The 27679-nt window shown below is 55.5% G+C and overlaps 2 protein-coding genes across 6 annotated transcripts in view; one reads left to right on the top strand and one right to left on the bottom strand.

Annotated features, from left to right (window-relative positions):
* Positions 1–27679, top strand: SLC2A1 (solute carrier family 2 member 1). 2 transcript variants are annotated; one of them, XM_060020640.1, is made up of 10 exons: positions 1–225; positions 11706–11801; positions 23019–23179; positions 23333–23573; positions 24235–24397; positions 24484–24671; positions 24931–25035; positions 25467–25568; positions 26770–26973; positions 27330–27679. In XM_060020640.1, the coding sequence occupies exons 1-10, from the start codon at positions 208–210 to the stop codon at positions 27528–27530; spliced, it is 1479 nt and encodes a 492-aa protein (XP_059876623.1). In that variant the 5' UTR covers positions 1–207; the 3' UTR covers positions 27531–27679. The 2 variants fall into 2 exon arrangements, with proteins under 2 accessions (XP_059876623.1, XP_059876629.1); XM_060020646.1 differs by lacking the exon at positions 23019–23179.
* ZNF691 (zinc finger protein 691) overlaps positions 14992–27679 on the bottom strand; it is a 69209-nt gene continuing 56521 nt past the window's right edge. For all 4 annotated transcript variants that reach the window (XR_009520630.1, XR_009520633.1, XR_009520636.1 and 1 more), the window contains 2 exons: positions 17688–17788; positions 14992–15096 (listed from right to left, as the gene is read on the bottom strand). The gene's annotated coding sequence lies outside the window, so the exon portion shown is untranslated. The remainder of the gene's footprint in view (positions 15097–17687; positions 17789–27679) is intronic.

Genomic DNA, 27679 nt, shown 5'->3' with positions numbered 1-27679 from the left:
GGTAACCCCAGCGAGCGTTCAGATCGTGGGCCGCAGGTCCCAGGAGCGAGCTCGCTAGGGAGCGGGAGGCCAAGCGACCAGAGTCAGAGTCAGAGTCGTAGTCGGAGTCTCGGGACCGGAGCCGGAGCCTGATCCGCAGAGTGCAGCCCGCCCGCCCGTCGCCGCCCGCGCACCCGGCGCTGCCAGAGCCTCCGGCGCAGCGCGGCCATGGAGCCCAGCAGCAAGGTGAGTCGCGCGCCCGCGGGCCCTCCCCACCTGGAACAAAGGCGCGGACCCCCGGTCACCCCTCCGCTGGCCTAGGCCTCCCCGGGCCTCCCCGGCGGCCCGGACGCTCTGTGAGCCCGTGGCCGGCGGCGCGCCTCTCAGAGCCATGCTCGGCGCGGGCCTGGAGCGCAGCGCCCTGCCGCTGCCGGGGACTTGGGCGGGGATGGAGTCGGGATCTGGCGGGCGCGTGGGCGCCGCGTGCGTTGTTGGCGCCCGCAGCGAGCAGCTGGCTTCCTTCCGGGGGCGCCGCGCCGTCCACGCGTCCCGGCAGGGCCGGGGGACCCAGGGCCCGGGCGCGGCACGTCGCTCACGATCTCCTCCTCAGCGGCCCTGCTCCGACTTCTCCCGGGGCGGGGGAGAGGGCCCGAGCGCGGCGCCCATTGGCTGAGCCGGCCGAGCCCCCGGCCGGGCCCCGGCCCGGGCGCTTGGAGGAGGAGGGACCCGCCCCCGCTCGGCCGGCTCGGAACAGATGCTCCCTTTTCCTGGGCGCCACACTGGGCGCGCGGCCTGGTGTTGGGCGTTTTCCGCGGCCTCGCGCAGTCCCCGCGCCGGTCCTCCGGGGTTCCAAGGCGGAGCGCACTCTCTTAAGGCCCGGGCTCCAACCCCAGGGTGCCTGGCTACAGGGTTGAGGCGAAAAACCTGACTTCCGAGGCCCTTCTTTCCGCGTAGTGCAGGCCCCAGAGCTTTTGCCAAGACCCGGGGAGATGTGCTCTGAGGTGGCACGTTTCCCTGCTCGGGCGGAGCTGGTGAGGGCCGGACGGAGAGAGTACCCCAGGGGCCGGCGCCGCGATCCCGGGGGGGCCGAGGGTCGGGAAGGGGCCCCTGGCTGGAGTGGAGTGGGAGTAGCGCGCGCCAGGGAGCTGAGGGACGCAGGACTGAATAGATGAGGACTCTCCCTTCCCCTGGGAGCAAGCAACTGCCTAGATAAGATCTCTTTTTTTCATCTGTAAACGGGCTTGTCCTACGGGGGATCTTTGTGACTTTCCCAGAACGGTTCCTTTCCAACAAATATCTATTGGGCCCCACCTTGTGTGTTGTAGGGCATTGTTTCTTTCCTCCCTCCCTTCCTCCCCTTTCTATAGAATATTTTCAAGTGACTTTTTTCTTTGAAATTCGGCAGGGAAGGCACGAGGATGTCTGTTTTTCCACCTGGCATGGGGGCTTAGTACTGAACTCTGCACTGCCCTTCCTATGGGCTGTGGAGGTGTCCGGTGGAACTGAACAAGGTCTTGGCTGGGCGGAGAGGTGCGTGACAGCGACGCCAGGCTGTACCCTCAGCGGGAAAAGGTTCCTTTATGCCTGATGAATCCAAACAACTTTTGCTTCACCACCCCGCCCTGGCCTGAAGAGAGACCCTGAGCCCAGAACACATTTCCTGACAGTCATAGGTGAGCCGTTATGCTGGGATATAACAAAATAAAAATAAAATGAGAAGCTATTTTAGCTAGTGGTGAGAACGTTGCCACTGCAAAGCTTAAATATTTGCTGTGTTACCTCAGGGCTCTGGCAGGTCACTTAACTTCTCTGGGCCTCAGTTTCACTGTCTGTAAGAGAGGGAAAACTTTTTTCACTCCTGCAAGGGTAAGAAATGTCTGTTCAGCATGTGATGCAGGACCTGGGTGTTCATCTGTTGAGTGGAGAAGTGAGTATTTTGAGAGGAGACAGAAAAGTGGAGGAGAAAGTCAACAGTCACTTGTAGTTCACTAGGCTCTGGGCTCAAATGCTTTTCAGTGTCACTGACCCTCCATATATAGCTCTGCTGGTTCAGGGGCCTAGAGCTCGGAGAAGGGAAGTAACTTACCTGAAGTCACACAGCTAGTAAGTGGCTGAATTGGATTTGAACCCAGGCCAATCAGAAAGGGCTTTCAGTCTACACTATCCCTTTTCACCATAGACTTTCTTGAATTTTGAGCTGAGGGGAGAGAGTTTGCCTAACTTCAGGGGTGCCCATGTGCCAGCCAGTTCTGTAGCAGGTAGGTGCTTTTCATGCAGTATCCTCCAAACTTTTGATTGCCGGCTCCATCAATAAATAATTTTGGAGCACCTCCTTCCCAGTGCTTTATCTGTATTTATAAATTCATGTATGTGCACTGTTATAATAATAGATTATATGCCTACATAAAGTAGAAATTTCAAAAGACAAATACAGATAACAGTTATAGTAAAAACATTTTATTTTTTATTTTATTTTTTTGCTAAACTTTCTCTGGATCATCCTGTATACATTCTAGAAAAAAGCCCTTCCCTTTGGAGCTGCTGATTCGATCAGCAAGCCCAGCCCTTTTGTGCAAAAGGTTAAACTGAGGCCTGGAGAAGTTATATCACTTGCCCAAGGTCTTAAAACCAGGTGTGTCTAGTTCTGAAGTTCCTTCGGCTATGTTCCTCCTCATCTCCGCAGTTGACTCAGCTGACTTTCCTGCTTTCTGTCGTGCTCCTCTGTGGCTCACTGTGCTGAGTTTAACTGAGTAGGAAGTAGGGAGGAGACAGGTTGAAGACCCTCCTGTCCCAGCCAGCGCTTTGCTCATGCTCCGTCCTGGGCAGCAGATGAGGGTGAGCCCTGCCCCCAGATGTCTCACCCAGCCCTTTGTGAAGAACTCCCAACTAGTCCCTCCTAGCACCCCAGTCATGCCCCAGGACTCTGCCACTCCGCCCTCCAGACAAAGGAGAAATGAGAAATCCGTGGGGTTCCTCAGCCCCTCAGTGGTACGGAAGAGCATAGGCTTTTGAAGTCCTGCATTTGTGGTTTTGAATTCCAGCTTAGCTCAGTTGCCACGTCTGCAGAATGATGTCATTTTTGTCATTAGAGTGTCTGTAAGAATTCAGAAATAAATGTGTCTATCTGTCCCCATGGATGCTCCATAAATATCCCTTGCTTCTCTGGCTTCCCATGATGCACTGCACCTACTGGGCCCCAGGTGACCTGCTACCTGGGTTGCAGCCTCTGTCCAGAAGTCTGGCATTTGGGCAACATGAGCTTTTGGGGAGTCCCAGGATGCTCGGGCTATATCGCTTGGTTGGGTAAATCATTAAAGTTTCTGCTGGCTAGTTCTCCAGTAGGGGTTTTGTCAGGAAGCTGGTTTGCAGAGTAGCCCATGGGTGAGAGTGCCAGGCCCAGAGATGGGACAACTGATGTGGCTACCCTGCCCCCCGCCCCCGTGAGGGTGATAACAAGTCATGATGACATCACAGTCCAATGGAAAATGACTTTTCCAAGGTCACATACTAGCCTCCCACCACAAAACACCTGCTAGCCTTTCTAGGATGGCATAAGAGGATAAAAGAAAGTCCCCAGCAGGAAGGGACCTTCCAGTGCATGTCCCAACCCTGTTTGACAAATAGGGAACTGAGGCCAGAGAAGGAAAGAGGCTTAGCCAAGATAAGGCTGTCACAAAAAATTTGAGATGTTCTTCAGTATTGTTTTTAAAGAACATGTTTTTTTCTGCACACCCCTGTCCTATGTGCCACCTTCCACTCACCCCAAATGAGCAGGAGTTCCCCGACTCCCAGACTTTCCAGCCACTTTCTGGGTACAGTCTAATAGTTGGATTAGATATAATTTGACAACTGAAAGCCTTCTGTGAATGGAAACAAAACACATCCTCATAAAACTATGACCTGGGGGAAGTGGCCTTCCTCAGAGCCTCGGTTTTCTTCCCCGTAAAATGGAGGCTCACTCCGCAAGGTAGTTGTGGCGACTGCCCAGTGCCCTCAAGCAGGGTGGCGGCTATTTTCAGTGGAAGGACCCTCTGCACGTCCAGTTTGGGTGTACGGACATCGTCAACATCTCCATGATGATCCCTGTCCCATGCTGGGCCATTCTGGGACCAACCCTACCTGGCCTGGAGCTGGGTCAACCCCCAATCCCCCTGTAATCAGCTTGTGACTTCAAGGAGCTCAGCTTTACCCAGTGCCTCCTGGTCACAGGATGTCAGGGCCTAGAGCTCTGCTCCAGCTCCAAGGGTACAGGCATCCAGTTCTCTCCCCCTCCCACCCTAGCTGGCAGAGCTGGGGAGGCCTGGGACAAAGGGGAAGCATGCAGTGTTGGCTTGGGACCTGCAACCTCACCCCTCCCCCACCTCACTCCTGGGCGGAGCCGCTCAGTTTGGTAACCTGCGTCCCAGAATGGTAGAGGTTGAGAAGGCTCCTGGTTGGACCTATGGGCTCAGAGAGGCTGTGCCTAGGCCTGGTCACCAAAACAAACCTCCAGTTGTTACCAGCCTCTTCCGTGGGAGGCATGGAGTGGAGCCTAAGGCTCTGCCATCCAGCCTCCAGGCCAGGGAGGGAGTAGCTCAATAGCTAATGCATAAACATTGGGGTTTTGCAGTAACGGAGCAGGGCTCCCAGACCTTGAACTCGTGCAGAATGAGGGCAGTGTTCACCCTTTCTAAGACTTCAGCACCACCACCTTGCTGGCTTTTGCCTCCCCAGGGCCTTGGTACCCTGGAAGGGGAGAGAGCTGTCGCCAGACCCCAGCTTAACGAGCCTTTGGCTACTGAGGCCTCTGCTGGACAGGACATCTGCCCAGAGCGCCTAGCCCAGAGTTCACCCCCACTATTTTGGCACTGGGGAGTGAGGAGGAAAGGGCTCCACCAGAAACATCTCTACCATTTGACCTCAGACCAGCCACAGCTCCTGTTGGAGCTAATTTCCTCAACTGTAACAGGGATAATACCTGCCTCTCTAGGTCAGGTTGCAGGGGTTTTTTTTAAATTACAGAAGTACTGTAATGGAGCCAACTCTAGAGAAGCATGCAAAGGAGGAGAGTAAACATCTTCTCCCAGTTGTAATGGTTTGGTGTTTACCCTCACAGACCTCTTTTTGTGCATGTGTGTATGTGTGCCTATAAATGGAATTCAGTGTAATCGGATCACACTTTCTACATAGTTCCGTGCAGCCCAGTGCAGCCCATCCTGTTCACCCACCAATACGTGCAGTGTTTCTCTCTGCACATATAAGGAAGTGCCATTATACAAGTTCATTATCTCCTCCTTCCGTACACAAAATGTACATTCTATACGTTGTTTAGTACTTTGCTTTTTTACCCGGCACTCTTTTCGTATCAAGTACTTACAGATGTGTTGCATTCTTTCCAATAGCTGCATAATATTCCATCACAAAATGTCCCACCGTGATTAAGAATTAAGTGATTGTCCTCGTCACTTTCTCTCTTCATACCACTCACCACCTGATGTATTTTAGGTGTTTTTTTCTCTATCCTTCCACCCTACCCGCCGCTGCCAGCCCCCAACTAAAATATCAAGTTCCATGAAGCAGGGATTCGGTTGAGTTTATTGCTGAATCTCCATTGACTAGAATAGCGTTGGGAACATGCACTCAGGTATTGTCCTTCCTTAGTAATATAATTTCTTATTCTTAGGAAGCCTCGCTTATGGAGAACAGGAGGTCTTAGGGGAAGAGGATTTTTCAAGGTCACACAAGTGGGGTACTTAAACTTGTCTGCTGAGAGTGTTGAGGACCTTTACATATTCCCATGGTCTTATCAAATTAATCTTATCATAGTCAAATTGGTGCCCACCTCTCCACTGAATGGGTACCTCTCTGGGGTGTCAGCTTCTCCAGATGCCCGGGTGCTGACTGACTCTCAGGGAGTCATTTGTTTGCATTTAACACCTTTTTGGAAGACGATTTGGTTTTGCCTGGAAGGCTTTGAAAAGTCCTGTGCAGCTCGTGTGTTGGGTTTGCACTTGGCAATTCAGAGCACCTGGAGCTTAAAGCAGAGATGGGCAAATTTTTTCTGTAATGGGCTAAATTGTAAGTAAATACCATCGGCTCTGTGGGCCATACAGTCTGCTGTTGTAGCACGAAGGCAGCCATAAACAATATAGACTTCTGGTCCCCAAAGGAATGGGGGACAGTTTGGCTGTGTTCCAATCAAATGTTATTAATGGAAACTGAAATTTGATTTTTTTTTTTTTTTTTTTTTTGCCGAGCCACACGGCTTGTGGGGTCTTAGTTCCCCAACCAGGGATTGAACCTCAGGCCCACGGCAGTGAAAGCACTGAGCCCTAACCACTGGACTGCCAGGGAACTCCCCTGAAATTTAAATTTAATACAATTTTCATGTATCACAATATATTAGCCTTCTTTTTTTTTTTTTCCCCCAGCCACTTAAAAATGTAAAACCCATTCTTAGCTGGCAGGCTGGATTTGGCCACGGACCATAGTTGACCAACCTGGTCTTAGAGCAAAATCTACCCAAGCGACCGAGAGGTTTCTGAGCTTAGGCCTGGGCTGTCCTGGCTCAAACTGGGCAAGGCCCAGCGAGTTGCTGGAATGGAATTTGACCTACATAGGAAGGAAGGAGCAGATAGAAACCTTGCTTCCTTTGGGGACCAGTACCCGGAAGCAGGGGAGGACGTGAGCAGGAAGGGTTTGGCAGCAGAGACCCCTCAGTTTGAAGCTTCCAGCAGCCGAAGGCCTCCTGATCATCCGCCTTTTCCTCTCTGAGTCTCCCATTTTCTCATCCGTGAAGTGGGAGCCATCTCTCCCCCAGAGCCTGGTGATGGTGGTTAAATCAGGATGTGGATGCAGCCCCTGGCACGTTGCCTAGGGCCTGCCCGGTGCTGCTGGTGCTGATAAAAGCGGCAGCTCCCTCTCCTCTCTGCTTTTAAAGACTGATGAGCACCTTCTGCCTCCAGGGCCACTGCGGGGTGCAGGGGAGGCTCAGCCATGCAGAAGTCCTGACATCACTGGAGGACTTGAAGAAGATGGCTGGGAGGAGTAAATGCCTGAGGTCACCTGAAGGTCAGGCGCCACATGGTTATTACTCTTCTTCTTGAAAAGACCTGACAGGCTGGAAGAGTTCAGAGGGTAAAATGCCTTGTCCAGGAATCCAAAGAACTCAAGTCCCAGAATTAGCTTTTGTTTGCCGAGTATCCTGGGCCCCTACCCTCTGACCTTAGGCTCCCCATCCATCGCATGAGGGTATTACAGCAATTCTGCAGTTTCTTGCGCTTCTTTTTTCATCTCCCAGAATTTTGTTCAAATGAAATCTTAGAAAATTAAAGTAAAAAATAAAAAAATAAAAAGGGAGCTGTCACGGATCCCATAAACCCCTGCTCCACCCTGCTTAGAACTGGGGACCACGCAGTTACAAGGTCCTTGTCCCATGCTCCAGTGCACCCAGGGCTACTCAGGAGCTGTGGGAGGAGGAAAGGATGTGAGTGACATCTGGCTCATCCCGGCTCCAGGACCCTCCTCCCGGACCCTCCTCCCATTGGGAGTAACCTACCTCTGAATGGCGTGGCCACATGCCCTCCCTCCGCCAGTACTGACTGGTAGAGCCCGGAGCTGGAGTACATGCCAGGGAAAGGCCCGGCCCACGGACGCAAGTCGAAAGGCCACGCACGGTGCTTGGCAAGTTACATGACCTGGCTAGGCCACCCGGCATCCCCGTGTGTGGGAGGAGAGGTTCTGAAGCCAACATTTCATCAGTGGCTTTCTGGGAGGAGGAGAGCTCTAAGTGCGCCTCAAGACCCCCAGAATTGGGATGGGGTGGTGAGGGGTGAGGGCATGAGAGCCTCCTCGTGCAGGACCCCGAGCCCAAGCGCTTGCTGAACTGAGAGGCCTGGGGCACCCCTAGGAGAATCAGGATTTGAACTCGGGTCAGAGGTCTTTCCTCCACAGCCCTGTGGGTTGGGGTGGGGGCCTGGAGAGTTACTTTTAGGCTGTTTCCAGCTCTCAGAGCTGATGTTCCAGTACTCATCAGGGGTTTGCTACATGGCCGAGTTCAAATCTGTTAGGATGAACACTGTTCTCAGAGAACAGATACATGCAGAGCCAGTTTTGCCCAAAAAGTTAATTTCAGAAGTGACAGGTTTGCTTTGTATAAATATTCAGCGCTGCGCCCTACTCTGGGCACCCTAGGTACCATTCTTAAGGAGTTCCCAGTGTGGTGGGTGGACAGCAGATGGGTATTCCCAACTGCTTGGAGCAGAAGCTGGAGACTGTAGAGCACACAGCAAGGGCAAAGGCCTGGAACAGCACGGGATGTTCTAGGAGGTAGCCCCATCCCCAGGGGTGGTGATGGGCGGCCGTGGTCCCAGATTCTAGACTCTCCCTTGCTCCTCCACCCCTATAAAAGGCTTCCACAAGAAAGCTGTGAGCTGTGGGGCTTGTACCCCTTCTTTAAGGCATCACCAACGAGTCCATCAGCTTGGCACGTAAATATATACATGTTGAATGAATGGACTTACCGCCTTTCAGTTCCAGCCACGGGACTGGTGGAGGCAGATGGTACCATGCGGACTTCCCATCCCTCCTTGATTCAGCGAACACCTGTCGAGTGAACCCTGCCGGCTCCATGATGCAGAGCTTGACAGCAAGCTTTAAGGGAAGGCACTCTTATCCCCATTTCTTATGTGAAGAAACTGAGACCCAGAGTCAGGGCTACCACATATCTCAACTCCAAGGTGAGGGAAGCAGCTCGATGCCTTTCAGCCTGGGTCTTCAGATTCCAAGTCCTGTCGTGAGCACGCTGGGTGCGGTGGGGGTGAGAGGTGGTGGGTGCCTCTTGCCTACCCAGGAGCGGGGGCCATGCTTCTCCCCTGGATCTAGCATCCAGCCACACTGAGCACCCCGTTAGATCCAGCCTTGCAGGGCCCCCCCTTCTTCCCCCTGCACGTACTGTTCTGTCTACCTGGAATGCAGTCTTGCCACCGCTTCTCCACTTGGCAGACTCCCTGCATGTCCTTCACGGCCCAACTCCAGTGTCACCTCCCAGGAACCCACCTTTGATTGACTGTCCCAGGCAAAATTACAAGTCTGTCCCTGCAGGGCTCCCGCAGTGCACCAACTGAAGCTCGGACCACACTAGCCTCCCCTTCCCAGTGGACCTGATGCCTCTTCCTTGATGTCAGGACCAGGGCCCAGGGCGCGAGTCACTGAGCCTTTTAGTAGTTCCTGACGCAGCAGCCTGCCTGGGTGGATGTGGATGTAACCCAGCCGGTGGGTGGGCAGGTTTTCTAAAGCAGAGTTTGACCTTGACCTGCCAAGTGGCAAAGTCCAGCAGAGGGCTTTGTCCTTGGCTCCCAGCAGCCCCCGCTCTCAGAGGCACAGCTGCTCAGCAGGGCCCCAAGACTGACTTCAGAGGCCCAGAGACCCCTGGCACACCAGAGCCAGACTGGAGACAGGGCTGTAGTAACAGTACTGCCGCCCAGCAGAGCCCCTTCTGCGAGGGCATTCGTGCAAGGGCACGATTTTTACCAGAGCCGCATATCATCTGTATCATTTTTCACTTCTATTTTTATTTAAATTGCTGTGTTCTAAATAATATGAAACCACAGGGCTTGTAAAAAATATTTTGAATAGGTGATACATTCATGTGGTTCAAAATTCAAAAACGTACAAAGGGATATAAAATGAAAATTCTCCCTTCTACCCTGCCTCTGCCACCCAGATCCCCAAGGTACACTGTTACCTTTCTTGTGCATTCTTTTAAGGAAGTAGATGTGTATATTCTCCCCCATCCTAGCCTTTTTTTTTTTTTCCCTCCCACACAAAAGGTAGCATACAACACGCTGTTCTGAAGCTTTGCTTTTTACTTAATATAACTTGGGGAGTATGCCAAATCAGTACCTAAAGAGCTTTCTTTGTTAAGTACTCCATTATATAGCTATGCCACATTTTTTCAAATCCTAGGTTTGCATTGCTGGTTTTCTATTTATTCGAGTGTGTACTAGAATAATATATACCTTGTATACCATTAGTATCAGACGATGGCCAACCTCAAGGCCAACCCTGAGCCGTGACACCTGTGACTCACCAGGCAGAAAGCCCCCACGTGGGGGTTCAACAGCCGCTGTCGTGCCGTCCTTGTGACCTCCTCTTACTTAATCCCAGTGGTCACCCAAGGAGTTGGGCTTGGCCGGGGCCCACCAGAGGAGGCCTGTCAGGTGCTCACCACCCACTCGGAACCAACAGCCTTGGGTCTGAAGGCTCCCTAAGGAGTTGGGAGGGAGGCTCTGAGGGGTGCTGGGCAGGGTGGGCTGTGACAGACAGGATTTACAGGGAGTGTAGCCCGCTGGGAGGAAAGGCCCAGCGTCTAGGATGAATGTCCAGAGTCTGGCCAGGAAGGAGCCCGTGGGAAGGAAGGATCCAGCTCTCCCTTGACAAGGAATGGGCTCTGAACTCCTGCTGGCTGAAACCTTACTCTCAGCCTCTGACGTGAGAACCTTAGCTTTCGCAATCGATGGCCTGACGGCTTCTAGGGAATGAAAAGAACATACTAGGAATGTGTCTGATTAACAGCTAAGCCCAGCGCTATCTGTGAGGATCTCGAAGTCAGGGCTGCTTCTGGGTTCTGGGGGGAGGGGGGGAGACCAAGGCCATCGCCAAGCTGAGGCTCTCCCCTCCACAGGTAGGTGCGGCTCAGGATCTGTGCCTCCACCCCTCCCCTCCAGTGCCCAGCCTTGTGTGGTGCACCTGGTGAATGCCCGCCCATCATTTCTTTGGCATCCCTCCCCCCGGGCCCTGTTCTTTCGGTCAGTTAAGGGCCTGCCTTAACTGTCATACATCTTGGCGTCTTCATTTTAAAAGAAAACAAAAGTCCTCTCCCTAGCAAGGCACCTTGCTCTCCCCGGGCCCTCCTGCCTGCTGGCCTCCTCCCTCCCTGCTGCCTCCGGCCCTTGGCTTCCAGGTGACAGAACCCACTGCCCTTTTTCTCCCCCAGCCCTCTGCCCATTGGAAACACCTCGACCCAGCACTCTTACTCACCTTGTGTCGTGTACTTTTCCAAAGCACATTCCTGGCTGGTATGTCATCTGTGTCCTAACAACCCTGGGAAGCTCGTGGTCTGGGGATGGTTGCCCCGAGCTTCAGCCTGGCTCTCTGCAGACCCCTGAGTAAGCTGGAACTTGTCTCTGCCTCAGTATGTACCCTGTGAATGGAGGCGAGGGTTTGCAGACAAGCAACCAGACGGGCCGGGAGGAGTGGGGAAGGGGACTCACCTGCTGGAATTCGCAGAGCAAGGAGGCAGGTGGGCTGGAATTAGAAGCCGGCATCTTGGGCTCCAAATCCAGGGCACTTCGCCCATCCATGCCGCTCCTCCCACGTAACTGGGCCCCCCTTGCCTTGGTTCCTGGGCCTCCCAGCCAGAGAGGCTGGAGCCACCTCAAGCCCAGGCATGGCTTCAACAGGGGAATGAGACCCCGGAGAAGGCCAAGCCCTGGCTACAGAGAGGGGGAAGACCCTAATTACCCTCTCTCCCCAGGAATGAGTCTGGCCAGCCCGGTGTCTAGAAGTTGGCAGGGCTGGTTTGGGCACCTGAGGTCAGGAAGTGGCCACGTTTCTTCAGAGAAGGGCTGGTGTGGTGCCAGGAGTCAGGCAAGCTATCTGAACAAGGGAACCTGCCAGCCCAGGCCCTGCCCTCTAGTCACCTGGGCCTGGCGTGCCTCCAACAGTGTGGGCTTTTCTCTCTGCAGAAGCTGACGGGCCGCCTCATGCTGGCCGTGGGAGGGGCAGTGCTCGGCTCCCTGCAGTTCGGCTACAACACTGGAGTCATCAATGCCCCCCAGAAGGTGAGTGCTGTGCTGTCCTAGGCTTCTCGAGACCAGAGGGCTCTGCTGTGCACCCCTGCCCCCACCACACACACACACACACACACACACACACACACGTGCTCACCCTGCCTCTTGGACATTGGAGTCATTTACATCAACTCACCATCTGCCTTACCAGCCAATATTCTGGCCCTGAATGGGTTAGAGACTCTTAGCTTTGGCCTTGGAACCTTGGGGCCCACAGAACCACGGGGTCTTTATAGGTTACCTTTTTTTTTTTTTTTTTTTTTTTTTGTGGTACGCGGGCCTCTCACTGTTGTGGCCTCTCCCGTTGCGGAGCACAGGCTCTGGACGCGCAGGCTCAGCGGCCATGGCTCACGGGCCCAGCCGCTCCACGGCATGTGGGATCTTCCCGGACCGGGGCACGAACCCATGTCCCCTGCATTGGAAGGTGGACTCTCAACCACTGCACCACCAGGGAAGCCCTTTATAGGTCATCTTGACCAACCTCCCACCCGACACAGAAATTTGTAAAAATTGAAGCCGTGTTCGGTGTAGTGATGCTGCATTCGTGCGGCCCTCTGGGGCTACAGAGGGCTTCCGTGGTGCTTTTCTCACCTGATCACACCGAGCCCTAAGGCAGGCAGGCAGCCGTGCCCACTCCTACCCTGCAGGTGTGGGGAATGGCCAGAACCTGCCCAGCATGACCAGCTAGTCAGGGATGGAGCTGGTATACGACACCAGTCTGCCTTGGCGCCCTCCCTGCCAGGTGGTCCCCAAGCCCGTGCTCTCACCCATCCACATGCAGCACACTCCCTTGTAAGGGAGCCCATTCTAGGCTGAAACTGCCTATCTCCCTGGAGGCCCTGGGCCAGGCAAAGCAAAAATGGCGTCTTGCCCTAGGGAACTGGAGGGGTGCAAGTGTGCGCTTATTCCCTTCTCCCCACAGCACAACCCAGATCTGTCCTCACGTGCTCACCAGTGTCGGGACTGGGGGGTGCCCCGGTGAGGGCCTCCAGCGTAGCCAACCCACCGCTCTGGGGAGGAGAGCGGAGGATGGGGGCAGGAAAGGAGACTGTAACGAGCCCCTCCTCTGCGCCAGGCCTGTTGTGTACATTCATAAGGTCGGGCGGTGATTTCCATTTTATACACCCGAAAACCAAGGCCCAGGGCAGGTCAAATGACCAATGGGCTCAAGGTCACATAGTTAGGGGATGGTGGAGTCAGAAGCCAAACTCTGTTGTTTACACAACCTCAGGCTGTCTTCCGGACCAGCCACCTGGTCAGTTTAAAAGTCTCTACCTTCCCGGGCAGGACAAGATGAGAGTGGATTGTCCTGTCAAGGCCACATTCATGGTCCAGACGGGTGAGGCCAGGAAGTGAATGTGGCTGCTTCCCGAGGATTGGGGCCTGTTTGGGGGAGCTGGGCCTCCTCCAAATAGGTGGAGGGTGGCCGTGGGGGCCACACCCGATGCTGGGGAGCAGGTCACCAGAGCGGCCAGGCCTGCTGAGTCATGCTCAGCTGCAGCGGACGTGATGGGGCTTTTCCAAGCTTGTGGGAAATGGCGACCGTGGGCCCATGCTTGAAGCAGTTCCAAGCCCTGCTTCTGCTAAGTGCTCTGAGCAGATCTTGCCAAGGTGTGTGCCTCGGAGCTGGCTTCCTTTGGGAATCCTTACAGATGCAAAGTGTGTACAGTCTTAGAGACAGGGGACACACAGTGTCCCCTGACACTTACAGAATCTGACCTCATTGGTCTGGGATGCTGTCTGGGCATCAAAGTTTTAAAGCTCCCCAGTTGATTCTAATGTGCAGCAAAAGATGAGAAGCACTGGATTAAGTGATCACAGGGGTGGTCACGTGACTGTGATCACATAGTGAGTTACGCATGGTGACAGAACTAGGACTCTAAGAACAGGATAGAGGTGTTTTCCGGAAACAGAACAGGGTTGTGGTAAGCAGGGGCCCACAGGTGGGGATAAAATGCCCAGAGGAAAGAAAGTCTGTGTGTCACTAGGGTAAATGGGAGGAGGGAGAAGGACGAGAGGGCGACGAGGTAAGCCAGAAGCTGCCCACAAGGGGCTCTTGTGGTCGGTAGTTTCATCTGCAGAATCTTCAGCCACTGGCAGGGCGTGGCACAGCAAGAATGGGCAGGTGGGCACCAATGCGTAGGCCGAGCTGGGGAGTGTGGACTTCAGAACTCCACTAAAGAGGACAGATAGGATCAGATTTGCATTTTAGGGAAATGATTCAGGCGTCTGGTGCAGTGGGATGGGTCTCAGAATGTGAAACTAGAGACAGGGAAATAGTGAGAAGGCTGCTGCTGTAATAGGGGTAGAAAAAGCAACACTGAATAGGAAGAATGGGCAGGAGCTGATCATCGATTCAGCCTGAGGATGAGAGAGTGGGGTTTAAAACTGGCTTCTAGATTTCTGGTTCGGGCGATGTGGGTCTGGAGGCAGAGCAGGGAGGTGCCGTGGGATATGCAGGAACTGAGGTTTGGTGACACGGCGGGACAAGCACTTGGACACGGGGGTCTGTTTCTTTGGAGGGTAGTCAGTGGGAGAAGACCGATAGGTTGGTCACCGGTATCCATAGTGATAGAGAAGGATCTCCCAGAGGGACTGCAGAGTAAAAAGAGAAGTAAGGGTCAAGCCCTGGAGAGCACACCCACTGACAGAAGATCCTGGGAAGGAGGAGGAGAGCTGGCACCTCTACGCCAGGAGACAAGACCCTTCTGAGCCAGAGGAAGAATGGAAGCGCCTGAGGATGAGCGTCCATGGCCATGTCCTTCGTCCCTAGAGCAGTGCCCGTCCATAGGAACAGGCACTCAGATGTGGACGGAGTGAAGGGATGCTATCTGGTGCTCCGGAGGCTGACCTGGGCAGATCAGCTCCATATTGCCAAAGGCAAAAGACCCTCCGGTGACCCTGCTGTGGCAAAGGCTGTCCAAGTGGAGTCCTGTGGGTAGAGACCTCCCTGCAGTGGGTTGAACAGGGAGAAGGGAGATGGGGGAGAGCAGAGACAGCCCTTCCAAGGGACTCGGTAGAGAAGGAAGAAAGAAGGGTGGTCACCAGAGGGGTTGTCTGGCTAAGGTTTTTTTTAATACGAAGACTTCAGTTTTAAACAGCTTGTAAGGAATCAGCAGAGGAGGAGAGGGTGAAGATAAGGAGGGGGGGGTGGTCCTTCAGGAGGCCGGTGGTGGTGGAGCAGAGGCAAAGGGGTCGCATTTGGCCGGAAGGGACTAAGACACTTCCAAGGGTGCAGTTGTGGACAAACCCAGAGTGATGTTCTCTAATTCTTGGGACTTCCCATCTAATCAGAAACAGGCGAAAGGTGAGAATTACAGTGGAAGATGGGCGGGGCAGCGGGCAGGGGATCCGGGCAGCACAGACGGCCCAGCGGTAAACATTTATAGGAGCATTTGCCGGCACCTGTCCAAAGGTCACTTGGGCAGCCGGCCTCTGAGGACTGAGGTGAGAGACCTGCGTGGCGTTTCCGGGGGCGTGTGCTCAGGCACTCCTCCGCCTGTTTACTCTTGTACTTTACAGACACTTCTCATAAGCCTGGCCGTAGTTTTCCCAACCCGGAGCAAACAGGATAAACTTAACAGGTGAAGAGGGGAGAGGACAACACTAGAGGAAGAGATGAAAGCGGGGCTCAGAGCCGACAGCCATGCCTTGGGAGGCACCATAGCCATTGTCCTGGGAGGGCCCAGTGATTGTGCCAACACCGTCACTCAACGTGGACTATGCCAGGCACTGCCCTAGATGGGGGGAGGGATAGAGCTGAGAACACCTCAGGAAGCTGCCTGACACATGGTCAGAGCTGGGCCCTGTCCCTGCCCTCCAGACATTCAACCATCCAGAGTGCAGAGGCGGGGTGGGGAGGGGAGACCCCTTGGGAAGAGCCGCAGTATTATTAACGGAGGGCTTCTCGGTGCTATGGGAACGAAGAGAAAGGAATGACTAATGCTGGGGGTAGGGCTGATGGCAGAGACAGAAGGGGCCTCACGAAGGAGTTAGCAGCTGTGCTAGACCTTGAGGGCAAATCGGCCCCAGAGGGAAGGAGGGGCGGGTATCCCAGGCAATAGGAACGGCTTGTGCAGAGATGCGGTGGCATGAAGTGTTCCACTGATGGGGAATTGCTAACGGCCCGCGCTGACCAGGCCGACCCCCCTTGTCTGTCTAGAGGCACTTGCCTTAGGAAACTGCACTGCGCTGGCCAGGTTGGCCTACTTGCCAATGGAGACTTTGTCCCACTAGAGGTGAGGGTGCCAGTACTGCTGTTAATTACCGGAAGCTTGGTCTCCTCCATAAAACAGGCCCCAAAGGGCTTCCTCTTGGAAGTGGTTAATTAATCATAACATCATCTTAAATGTTTACAAAGCACCTCCTAATAAGTTGCCTCCTCACAGCAGCCCCACAAGGTGGGTGGGGCCGGGCTTATCTTCCCCTCATAAAGGAGGCACCGAGGCTGGGAGAGGTCGCCTGGAGAGTGAGAGGCTGAGTTACAGATGGACGCCAGGCCTCACGCCTGATGACGACATCCCTGCCAGGCCTCCGGCCTCTGCAGGGTAGGAGGGGAGCCCAGTCACACAGAGAGCAGATAAATGAGCAAGGGCGTCCTGACCATCATACTGAGTGGAGAGAACTACCTCTCCCCTCCCCAAACGGCTGAGCTGCCAACAGAGGTGACTAAAGGCCATTGAGGAACCATGAGTTCCCGGCCAAGGGACAGTGTCAGGCATGTCTGAGGCATCCTCAGAAACCAGACCACTTGGGCTGGAAGGGGCCTGACAGTCCGCAGGCTCAACGTTCCTTGTTTGCCAAAGGAAGAACTTGGTCTAGAGAGCAGGCAAGGTCTGCCCAGGACGACCTGCTTGGTGAGTGAAAGTACTGGAGGCAAGATGGGCTTCCCAGCCCAGGCTCCAGGCAGCCTCTCCTTACCTCTGCCTAGATCCAGAGGGCTCTGGGCCCCCTCTCCCCTTCGCCCATCTCCGCTTATACGGACTCTCACAGCTTACAGCTCACTTGTCACGTGCTAGGCATTGTTCCAAATGCATTAGAAACAATAATTCAATTGTTCCATATAATATAACCCCATTAGGGAGACACCATAATCCCTGTTTTATAAAAAACTAGGGCACAGAGATGTTAAGCAATTAAACCAAGGGCACACAGCTAGTAAGTGGCAGAGCTGGGATTTAAATCCAGGGAGTCTGGCTCCAGTCTACATCCTTGACCACCACAGAAGAAATGGCAGTTACACTTACAGGTACCGAAACACCCTTTTACATGCCAACAACTGCTACCCTGCTGCTCTCTCCTGCTCTTACTTCAAGCTGAGTCACGCACAGACGTCCCAGTTTCCCACGCACAGTTGCACAGCCTCTTACACCACGACACCCTGCCACAGCTCCCTCATCTCTTAAGCCTTTCCGGTTCATGGCCTGTTCATCAATTAGTGACAATGCTTTCTGCCTCCAGCCCTGTGCTGGGACCCAGATGAACCAGACTGTCCCCCTGTTGGAGTTTAGTCTAGAGGGAGCACACAGTGCCTCATAGTTAGCTGTCCGGGGCGGTGATGGAAACAAGGACAGGCTGGTGTAAGCGGACAAGGGGGAGGGAGAGGGTACCTGGCCCATAGAGGAGGGTTTTTCTCAACACCATAGACATTTGTGGCCAGATAGTTCTTTGGCATCACGGAGGCCGTCCCATGCACTGTAGGACGTTTAGCAGCATCCCTGGCCTCTACCCCTGCCAGTGTAACAACCAAAAATGTCTCCAGACGTTGGGGGGGGGAGCAAATTGCCCCTGTTTGGGAACCACTGCAGTAATGAAGAGGTTATGAAGGCTTTCCAGAGGAGGGATGGCGCGTTCTCTAGAAAGTGACCAACAGCTCACCAGGCAGAAGGCGAAGCAGCAGCAAAGCGAAGGTGCAGAGGTGTGGGGTGCCCGGGCAGCATGGGGGCGTTGCCATGTGGGGTGGGAAGAGACACTTCATCCTGAGGGTGGTGGGGAGACAAGAAAAGCTGTGAGCAGGGGAAATGAAGATCCTTCTGTTTGCAGGGGAGACCCCAAAGGCCAGGGACCAGTGAGGAGGTCAGAGCAAAGGCTTGGAGAGAAGCCCTATCAGGGCTCTTCCAGAAAAGCAGCCAGGGTGGTCCGATCATCTGCTCTGGGGTTGGGGCCCAGCTTCTAGCTCCATCTGGCTGCCTGGGCCTCTTCACCAGGCCCCAGGGAGAGGCCCTGAGGAACCCAGAAGTTATCTGTCCAGCCCCACCTGTAGCATCTGTCTCCGAACTCCCAGCTGACCCTGGGGCGTGGCTGAGTTGCTATGGAGACATACCACCTGGGGCGAGGGGCGGGGGCAGCCCCAGCTGTGGGGGAGGGGTAGGTAGGGAACTGGAAATAGGGGTCAAAGCCAGGCTGAGGGGCTGAACTGGACAAGCTGGCCCTTTCTTCCTCCCAACTGGACCTCGAAGCTTGGGCGGCTGTTTAACCCCTTCATCCCCACAGTATATCTAAGAGAAGAAAGGGTTGAGAGAGAGCTGATTCCCTCTCAGGATGATCTAGAACAGGGGGCCCCAAACCCCGGGCCAGGGACCAGTACGGGGGGCCTCACAGCTGGAGGTGAGCGGCGGGCGGGCCGGTCAGCCGCTCCCCACCGCTCGCGTTACTGCCTGAATCACTACTGCCTGAATCACGCCCACTGCCACCCCCGGTCCGTGGAAAAACCCTCTTCCATGAAACCGGCCCCTGGTGCCAAAAAGGTTGGGGCCCGCTGATCTAGGAGACCAGGCCTCTGCAGGGAATATGTGGAGAGCAGCCAGCAATTCCAAAACATATACCCCTTCTCTTGGCAGTGGTCTGGAATTCTAGAACACGGGTTGGCAGGGGGACCAAATCCAGCTAGCAGCCTGTTTTTGTATGGCCTATGAGCCAAGAATGGGTTTTACGTGTTTAAAAGGTTGGGGTGGCGGGGAGGGAGGGAAGGGAAGAAAAATAAGCAGTCATCAACAGACTCTAATATTTTCTATCTAGCCTTTTACATAAATTGTTTATATCAATCCCTGATCCAAACTTTGACTTGTATGCTCTCTGCTGACAGGGGACTCACTAACTGTAACATGGGTAATCTCACCCTCTGAAGCCTAGAAAGCTCTTCTTTCCCCTGAGCTGAAGTCTGTGCCCTGGGGCTCTGCAGACCTGCTGGGTCCCTCGGCCTGGGCAGCCAGCAAGTTCTGAAGATAGAGCTTTACTCCCCAGGGCAAGCCTCTAGTTCCTTCAGGTTCTTTCTTGTACTATAATTCCTAGGTTAATGCTTTGTCTTGCAGTAATTAAAAAATGGAAAACTCTGTCCTTAATGTTCCTCTCAAGGAGATGGCTTCTCTCCTTGAGAGAACAGTGACACAAGGAACAGCTTACTCCATGTGCCAGGCAGTGGGCTCCGCCTCACACCCAGAGCCTCACCACAGACGCTGCCCTGACACAGAGGAAGTCAGAACTTCTGCTCTAGACAGAGAGACGTGTGGTCCTTCAGCCACAGTTACCCAGGCAGGGAAGGGAGGGGGGATGACAGACATGACACAAGCCTCTCCCCACCCTCACCCCCAGGAGAACTGCTGGGATGAGGAATAGCTCTTTACTGGAAACCATTCAGTCCAAGGGATGGCAGCTGCCCAGGGCCATCCTGCTTCTCCAGGCTGGCCCCTACAGTGTCGCCAAGTGAGCCTCTGCCCTAGGTTCAATGAGGGGATGCTTAGAGAAAGAGCTCTAATAGCCCCTCAGCTTCCAACAGCCTGATGCCATGGCTGACCGGGACCTGCCTTTTCTCCCCAGCACGCGGGCACTCACGCCGACCCTTGGCAGGGAGAGGGGTTGGGAATGGGCTGGCAAGGGAACAGAGACAAACGGAGAGCTGAGCCTGGTCTGCTTGACGTCCAGGGCTCGACTGCCAAGTCAGGGAATAATGGTGGGAATCGGAATCTGGCTTCGGTGGATGGGAGGAATCAGGAGCAGAATCCAGGTGAGACCTAGGGCAGGTGCTGCGTGAGTAGAGAGGAGGACCGATAAGGAGGTAGGATTTTATGGACAGGACCTGGTGAGTGACTGCATGTGGGGCAGTGGCAGGATCAAGGGTAGCTCCCAGGCTTGTAACCAGAATGTGAGCAAAGAACATTCAGAAGAAGCACGCGTGAGGCCTCGCCTCAGACAGGAGCCGGGGCTGAGGAGGCCGCCAGGAAGCTCGCTGCCGAGACCGGGCCTGTGGGATCCTGTTAAGGGTGCAGAGCAGTAAGGAGGCTCTTCTTCCATGATGGGCACCCAGCCACTGCTGGGTGATGCTCAAGGCAGCGGCTGGGTGGAAGAGGTGACCCCAGAGCTTCTCCCCACGCAGGGTTCTCCTGTTCTCCAGGGACCCACCGCCTTTCCTGGGCCAAGGGCCAGCTTCACCCCCACACAGGGCATGGACCCGAGGGGAGAGGACAAACAGCCCACGCACCGCCCGCAGGAAAGGAAAACCACACTTGGCTTCTTCCCACAAATCTCAAGCACCAGATCAAGAGGCAGGAACCCAGCGGGCAGCCTCGGCTTGGCCACGAAGTGCTGCTGGGCGGTGAAGAGGATGAGCCTGGGGCCAAGGTGGGCGGTGCTGGCTGCTCACCGCGCCTCAACCCCATAAAGTGGTCTAAGCAGCAAGGGGCTCAGGAGCCATAAAGGAGCTAGCCATGGCCAGGGCTTGGCCCCTCTGACTTGTTACCACATGCAGGAGACTTAACTGGGGAGGCTCTGGTAACACCTCACTTAACACATGGTTCCTCAACATCTCCAGCCAGATCCCAAGGAGAGGGTTAAAGACCTCAGCCTCACACCCTTAAACCCATTTAGGTAGTAAGCACTTACTGCCTAAATACTACACGTATTGGCTCTGCGTACAATTCAGGCAAGTTCCATTAGCCGACTTGACAAATTTTAAAACGAGATGTGGAGAGCTCTGTGAGACAAGCATCTGAAACACAGGGGGCAGGGGGTGAGCCTGAGAACTACAGCATGCAAAAATTAAGTGTCATCTGGGGCAAACACCTCTCCTTGCCCCTGCAGAGAGCCCCAAGGACATCAGTGCCCTGGAGCCCTGCTTGTAGGTCTGGTTGCTCTGGGCGGCAGAGTGTGAGGGACAGGAGGGAGAAAGCTTTCCAGCCAGATGATGGGCCCTCCAAGGGGTGAGGGCCATCTATCTGGACAATTCCCTTATCCAGGACAGCTTGCTCTCTGCAGAGCCTGATAAGTGGAGCATTACTGTTCCCAACCAGTCCTCCTCTGGGGTTGGTTTTGTCCCTTGAAGAACACAAGCACTCTGTGTTTGTTTTGTTGAAATCTGCCTTCTCTGCCCCTGGCAGAAGCAAGGGCTGCTAGGAGGGAAGCCTAAGGCCCTTTCATTGCTCCTCCATCCACTTGCTAGGCCCCCCTGCACCAGCTCTGGGACAGGCCCTGGGGTGAATCCACTGGGGTCCCTGCCCTCAGGGAGGACAGACTCTTGGGACCCTCTGAGCTGGGTCTCAAAAGGTTTCAGCGTGGTAAGGCAGGTGGGCCCTCCAGGAGGAGTAACCGTGGAACTGGGGGAAAGGGTGCATAGGGCAAAAGTAGAGATGCTGGGAGGTGGGACTGATTCCTGGCAGGAGCCTTGACTTTGAATTATGGGACGCAGGCTCTGTTAGCCTTTGTCAGTGGCCTGCACTGCCCCTGGGTCAGTACCGGAACGTGGTGGGGTCCCTCAGCTCAGTGGTGGTACCAAGCACCGTGTGAGCACTGCCAAGGGTGTTTCATTAACTTCCCGCAACACTATGGAAGTGGATATTGCTAATGTCATTCAAGATAAAATCATTTGCCTTCGGTCACACTGGAGATGAGTGGTAGAGCTGGGTCTGAACTTGGTTGCGTCCGGGTTCCTCACCCCTGAGCTGTCCAGCTTCCCTGGGACAGACAAGTAGATAACTCAGTGGGCACTCCGGGTTCCTCACCCCTGAGCTGTCCAGCTTCCCTGGGACAGACAAGTAGATAACTCAGTGGGCACTCCTGGGACTGTGGGGCTTGGTTCCCCATTTGGCGGTTGCGGCTACCCACAGCCTCCTCTTCTGCTAGACCCCTGGAGCTTGGGAGGGTTATGGAGGGCCAAGAGCAGTGCCAGTGGAGATCGTACTGTATGAGAGGCTGCGTATTGCCCGGTGCACACAAACTTGCAGTGGGGAGGGGTGCCAGATGGGTTGGGCTCGCGCGGAGTTGAGTTTGAGCTGCAAGTGGGGAGGGGAAGAGGGGCATGCAGGTTTGTGACTGGCGGAAGTCGGGAATGTTCAGATTATGTGAGCGCGAGTTCGTGTGTGTGATGGCGTGTGTACACAGGAGGCTGTTTCTGGGTACGGTGGGCCTGTGGCTGCGCGTGTTGCTGGGTGGGTCTGGCTTGTCCCGAGGCACTGGGCATGTATCTGCATCACCTGAGAGGAGGGGTGAGTGTGAGCAAGCAGAACCAGTGCTGCCCGCCTGCCACATTCCTGGGCCTGGGCCAGCCAGGCCCTCCCTTTGGTGGGGGCAGGGCTAGCAGGAGGCCTGTTCTAGGACAGGTGTCTCCAGTTCCTGGAACTGCTTCCTTGTCTGTAGCTTTCCCTGTACCGCCCAACTGGGCACCTGAGAGAGGGGACGAGGCCATGGGTCCTTCAGAGGGGAACTCCCAGGCCAGCCGGGGGTGGGTCTCACAAGCATTTGTGTGCAAGTTGCTCACACCAGGCCTGAGTGCAAAGTCAGCCTGCCCTTCCCTTCCTCGAAGGGCCTCTGTCCAGCTGTATTTCCTCCCCAGCAAGGGGGATTGGGGAGGGGCATGCGGGAAGAAGCACTCTCTCTCTGAGCCTCTCTCTGCTATGCCTGAACTTCCACCACTGTTCACTTGCCATCATCCCCAGAAAGTCCTGTTGAGCGCCTGAAACTACGGGGCACTGGAAACCACCCCTGGGGGAGGTGTGAGAGCCGGCGCCACTCTCCCTCGGTGGTGTGGGTGGCTGAGGCCCACAAAAGGGGTGGCACCCGGCGTAAGAAAGCAGCGAGTTTGGGGCTGGGCCTGGTGCTGGGCCCCTGGGCCGCCTCTAGCATCCCGTGATAAAATGGTCCTCTTTGAGGTGGGGGAGTGCAAGGGAGAAGGATGACTGGGTCCTGGCCTCGCCCACCAGGCTGCTTCTGCTCCTGCAGGTGATTGAGGAGTTCTACAACCAGACATGGATCCACCGCTATGGGGAGCGCATCTTGCCCACCACACTGACCACGCTCTGGTCCCTCTCTGTGGCCATCTTCTCCGTGGGGGGCATGATTGGCTCCTTCTCTGTGGGCCTTTTCGTTAACCGTTTTGGCCGGTGAGCAGAAGGGGTCCTGGCCCTGCCCAGGGAGTGGGAGGTGGGGGGCCTTCCCTGGCTGTCCTAGGGTCTACCTATGACCCAGCCCCTGGGGCCTCCGGGGGGTCCAGGGACCTGCCTGACCTGTGACCTCCTCCCCGTCCTGCCCCCCAGGCGGAATTCAATGCTGATGATGAACCTGCTGACCTTTGTGTCCGCTGTGCTCATGGGCTTCTCAAAACTGGCCAAGTCCTTTGAGATGCTGATCCTCGGCCGCTTCGTCATTGGTGTATACTGCGGCCTGACCACTGGCTTTGTGCCCATGTACGTGGGGGAGGTGTCCCCCACGGACCTTCGCGGGGCCCTGGGTACCCTGCACCAGCTGGGCATCGTCGTCGGCATCCTCATCGCCCAGGTAAGCCCCCACCCGTGGCTCCAGTGCCTCAGGTGTGTGTCCTGATTCAACTCCTCACCTGGCCTTCCACAGCCCTGCAAAGGGCAGCCTCGTAGACACATCCTAGGCGCAGGTCCCGAGAACACCGCTCACCATTCTCCCGGGGCCCCCCCGGTGGGAGAGCAAGTCCAGATGCCTGGACCCTTCTCATCCCAGCCCACTCAGCCTCGCGTCCTTTCTTCTCACTGTGGGGATCCAACCACAGGGCAGCCCACTGGTTCCTCAACATGCCGACCCTCTCACACCTCCACGCCTTGATGCTTGTATATATATATATATATGCACTCCCCTCTCTCGAGGCTCTCCCTGCCCCATCCCTAAATCCTCCTGTGGCAAAGTAGCAGCCCCCATCCCCCTGCCAGACATGTCTGTAGCCCTGCCATCTTATCCCCCACTAATGCCGTGATGTAGGTCCTACTTCCCCCTAGTCACAGATGAGGAAACCGAGGTTCAGAGAAGTTAAGCCTCACGTTAGTGGCAGAACTAGACTGAGAACGAGAGCCCTCTCTCGAAAGCAGCAGCTGCCACAAAGCAGGCAAAGAAGGCCCCTGGGTGGATCGGGGCCGCGAGTGGGCCCAGGGCAAGGTGCTCACAGCTGCTGCTCTGGCCCTGCCGCCCCCAGGTGTTTGGCCTGGACTCCATCATGGGCAACCAGGACCTGTGGCCCCTGCTGCTGAGCGTCATCTTCATCCCAGCCCTGCTGCAGTGCATTCTGCTGCCCTTCTGCCCTGAGAGCCCCCGCTTCCTGCTCATCAACCGCAACGAGGAGAACCGGGCCAAGAGCGGTACGGCGGGCCCTGCCCCTCCCCGCCCCCGGCCCCGGCCTCCTCCCTGCTCTGAGCCACCCCCGCCTTCCCTCCGGCCCCCCCAGTGCTGAAGAAGCTGCGCGGGACCTCGGATGTGACCCGCGACCTGCAGGAGATGAAGGAGGAGAGCCGGCAGATGATGCGGGAGAAGAAGGTCACCATCCTGGAGCTGTTCCGCTCGACCGCCTACCGTCAGCCCATCCTCATTGCCGTGGTGCTGCAGCTGTCCCAGCAGCTGTCTGGCATCAATGCTGTGAGTGCCCTCACCCACCCTTTCCTGTGGCCCCAGCCAAACCCTGCAGTCAAGTGTGTGCTGTGGACAGGTCCCACACTTAAAACAACAGACGAGCCCCTGCCAGAGGAGCAGCTGTCCTTTAGAACCAGAACCCATGAGGGCACTGGTGCAGTGTCCCCTTCATTCTTTACTGACCGTGTGTCCTGACCCCACTGGGACAGAGGCCGGGGAAGAGCCACCGCACCTGGCTGAGCTCCGCGAATTCTGTGTCCCGTAGGTTTTCTATTACTCCACAAGCATCTTCGAGAAGGCGGGGGTGCAGCAGCCTGTGTATGCCACCATCGGCTCCGGCATCGTCAACACAGCCTTCACTGTCGTGTCGGTGAGTCTTTTGCATCGTTGCCCACAGCCAGTCGGCAGCTGGGGTCCAGTTTGGGGCCTCAGGGCCTCATGACCAAACAGCAGCCTTTACTGTGAGCCAGGCACGCATCACGGGCTCCCTAAGTGCTCTCTCATTTCATCTTGGACAATTCATCAAGTTCATTACTCTATCAAACAGCTGATGACACTGGCGCTCAGAGAAGTGCAATGGCTGGCCCAAGGCCACAGCCAGAATGCTCAGCTGTCTGGCTCTCGGGGGCCAGCTCGCATTCCCTCAGATCCTGTGTAGTCCCCGAGCTGAGCCCCAGGGAGGAGGCATCCATCTCTGCAGTGCCACGTGGCTTTCCCAGCAATGGGGGCCACCCTCCCGGAGGAAGGGGTATGTTCAGAGGGGCACCAGGCAGGCTGCACTGACATCCTCTCTGCCCACAGCTGTTTGTGGTGGAACGAGCTGGCCGGCGGACGCTGCACCTCATAGGCCTGGCCGGTATGGCAGGCTGTGCGGTGCTCATGACCATCGCGCTGGCGCTGCTGGTGAGTTGCCTTGCTCGGGGGGCCAGGCGGCAGGTGGGGGGAGCTCACGTGGGCATCAGACCCCAAAGTGCCTGTCTCAGCCCCAGGCTGGCGAGCAGCACTGGAGGCCAGGTGTTGGCAGGGGGGGCTGCCCTCGCCCTGGTTCTGCACCCCTCACAATCCCGGGCGTGGGCCTGACCTTCTGCCTCTTAAGGCTGGCTCCTTCCATCCCGCTCCCATCCTGTCTTCAAATGGCTCCTCGCTGCTTGGTGCTTTCTCACCACCGCACCTCCAGCCCCAGACTTCAAGTTCTCTCTCCCCAGGAGCTACTCTGCCTGATACTAAATTTTTCAAAGTCTTCTCTGCATCTTCAATTCATCTTCAGAACAGCCCTAGAAAGTAATGCCCTCCTCACCACAGAGGCGTGGAAACATGCCTCATCTCACTCAGTCCTCACGACGCACAGGTGTAGTTCAGTCAATATTCCCATTTCTCAGGTGAGGAAGCCTCCCCCAGTGAGGTTAGTAAGGTAGCAGATAAAGGACGAAGCCAGGAGTCAACCTCAGGTCTGCTGGCCCCAAGCCCGTGACTGTAATCTCTGTGATGATCCTGTCCCAGGCACTTCACACACAACGCTTGATTGTCCAACACCTGGGCAAGGAAAGCACCAGTACACTCATTTTACAGCCGAACCAAGGCTTAGAGTGCGGTGATGGCCGAGAGGCCTGGCAATACCGTAGGCAATGAGCAGCTGATCTGGGATCTGGAACGAAGCCCATAGAACTTTTCTACTGCAGCTTCCTCGAGAATGATTATACGTAAAACCACATGCCTGCTCTGTGCCAGTCCCGAGTAGGGCACCTTATAAGCCTTCTGACACCCACCCCCAGGAATGTTCTTCCACATCCTCCTACTGTAAGCAGACTGCTCCACAGCCAGAGCCAGGGGACCCCAGGGACCTCTTCTTAGCGCCTTCCACACGCAACTACATGACCATTCTGGGAGGGCAGACCACACAGGACTTAAACTGTTTTGTTCAGATGAGGAATCCGAGACCCGGCACAGGGTACCTAAGTCACACGGCAAATCCAGGATCAACCCTGGCCTCCTGCTTTCCAGCCTAGAGCTCTTAGGCCTGCCCTGGGCTGCCTTTGCAGTTTGTTTCTTCTGAGGATCCAGCACAGCCCAATCTAACTTTCCTCCCGTCTCTCGTCCTCAACAGGAGCGGCTGCCCTGGATGTCCTACCTGAGCATCGTGGCCATCTTTGGCTTCGTGGCCTTCTTCGAAGTGGGCCCCGGCCCCATCCCATGGTTCATTGTGGCTGAACTCTTCAGCCAGGGCCCTCGTCCAGCTGCCATTGCTGTCGCTGGCTTCTCCAACTGGACCTCAAATTTCATTGTGGGCATGTGCTTCCAGTATGTGGAGGTGAGAACTCCCAGACTGCCCACACTCAGCATTTCTCTCCTGCATGCAGGACCCCATAGTACTGTGCAAAATGCTGTCCCTACCGTTCTTACGGGAATCATGCTGGGGCTTAGAAGCCCAAGTCACACAGGGTTCTTTCCTTATCTTTGAATTTTCTGTTTTGCTCTGCTGTGGGAAACTGCTCCTATCACATGCCAGCTGCCGCAGAGTCTAATACTAACATCCCAATGCTCCTGGGTTGTCGGTGGGTGTTCCCTTTTTCAGATCAAAGGCCCAGAGGTAAAGTGACTTAGCCAAGGTCCTACGGCCCGATGTAGGGTCAGGTCTCCAACCGAGTGTTTCTGTGTATCTTTCAGCAACTGTGTGGTCCCTATGTCTTCATCATCTTCACCGTGCTCCTGGTTCTGTTCTTCATCTTCACCTACTTCAAAGTTCCCGAGACGAAAGGCAGGACCTTCGATGAGATTGCTTCCGGCTTCCGGCAGGGGGGAGCGAGCCAAAGTGACAAGACACCCGAGGAGCTGTTCCACCCCCTGGGAGCTGATTCACAAGTGTGAGGTGCCCCACACCACCAGCCCGGTCTGCTCCCAGCAGCCCAAGGATCTCTCGGAGCACAGGCAGCTGGATGAGACTTTCAAACTGACAAGATCTCAGCAGAGCTGGGCCTGGGGCTCTTTCCTTCAGCCAGTAGTGATGTCCAGAAGAA

This window comes from Delphinus delphis, chromosome 1 (genome assembly GCF_949987515.2).
Source record: "Delphinus delphis chromosome 1, mDelDel1.2, whole genome shotgun sequence".
Lineage (NCBI taxonomy): Eukaryota > Metazoa > Chordata > Mammalia > Artiodactyla > Delphinidae > Delphinus > Delphinus delphis.
Note: the sequence above shows the minus strand (reverse complement) of the source record. Positions and strands in the feature narration are given on the sequence as shown.

Coding starts and splice junctions, on each gene's coding strand:
- SLC2A1 (XM_060020640.1), top strand. Junction 24,672..24,930: donor AGCTGTCTGGCATCAATGCT/GTGAGTGCCCTC, acceptor TGTGTCCCGTAG/GTTTTCTATTACTCCACAAG. Junction 26,974..27,329: donor TGTGCTTCCAGTATGTGGAG/GTGAGAACTCCC, acceptor TGTATCTTTCAG/CAACTGTGTGGTCCCTATGT.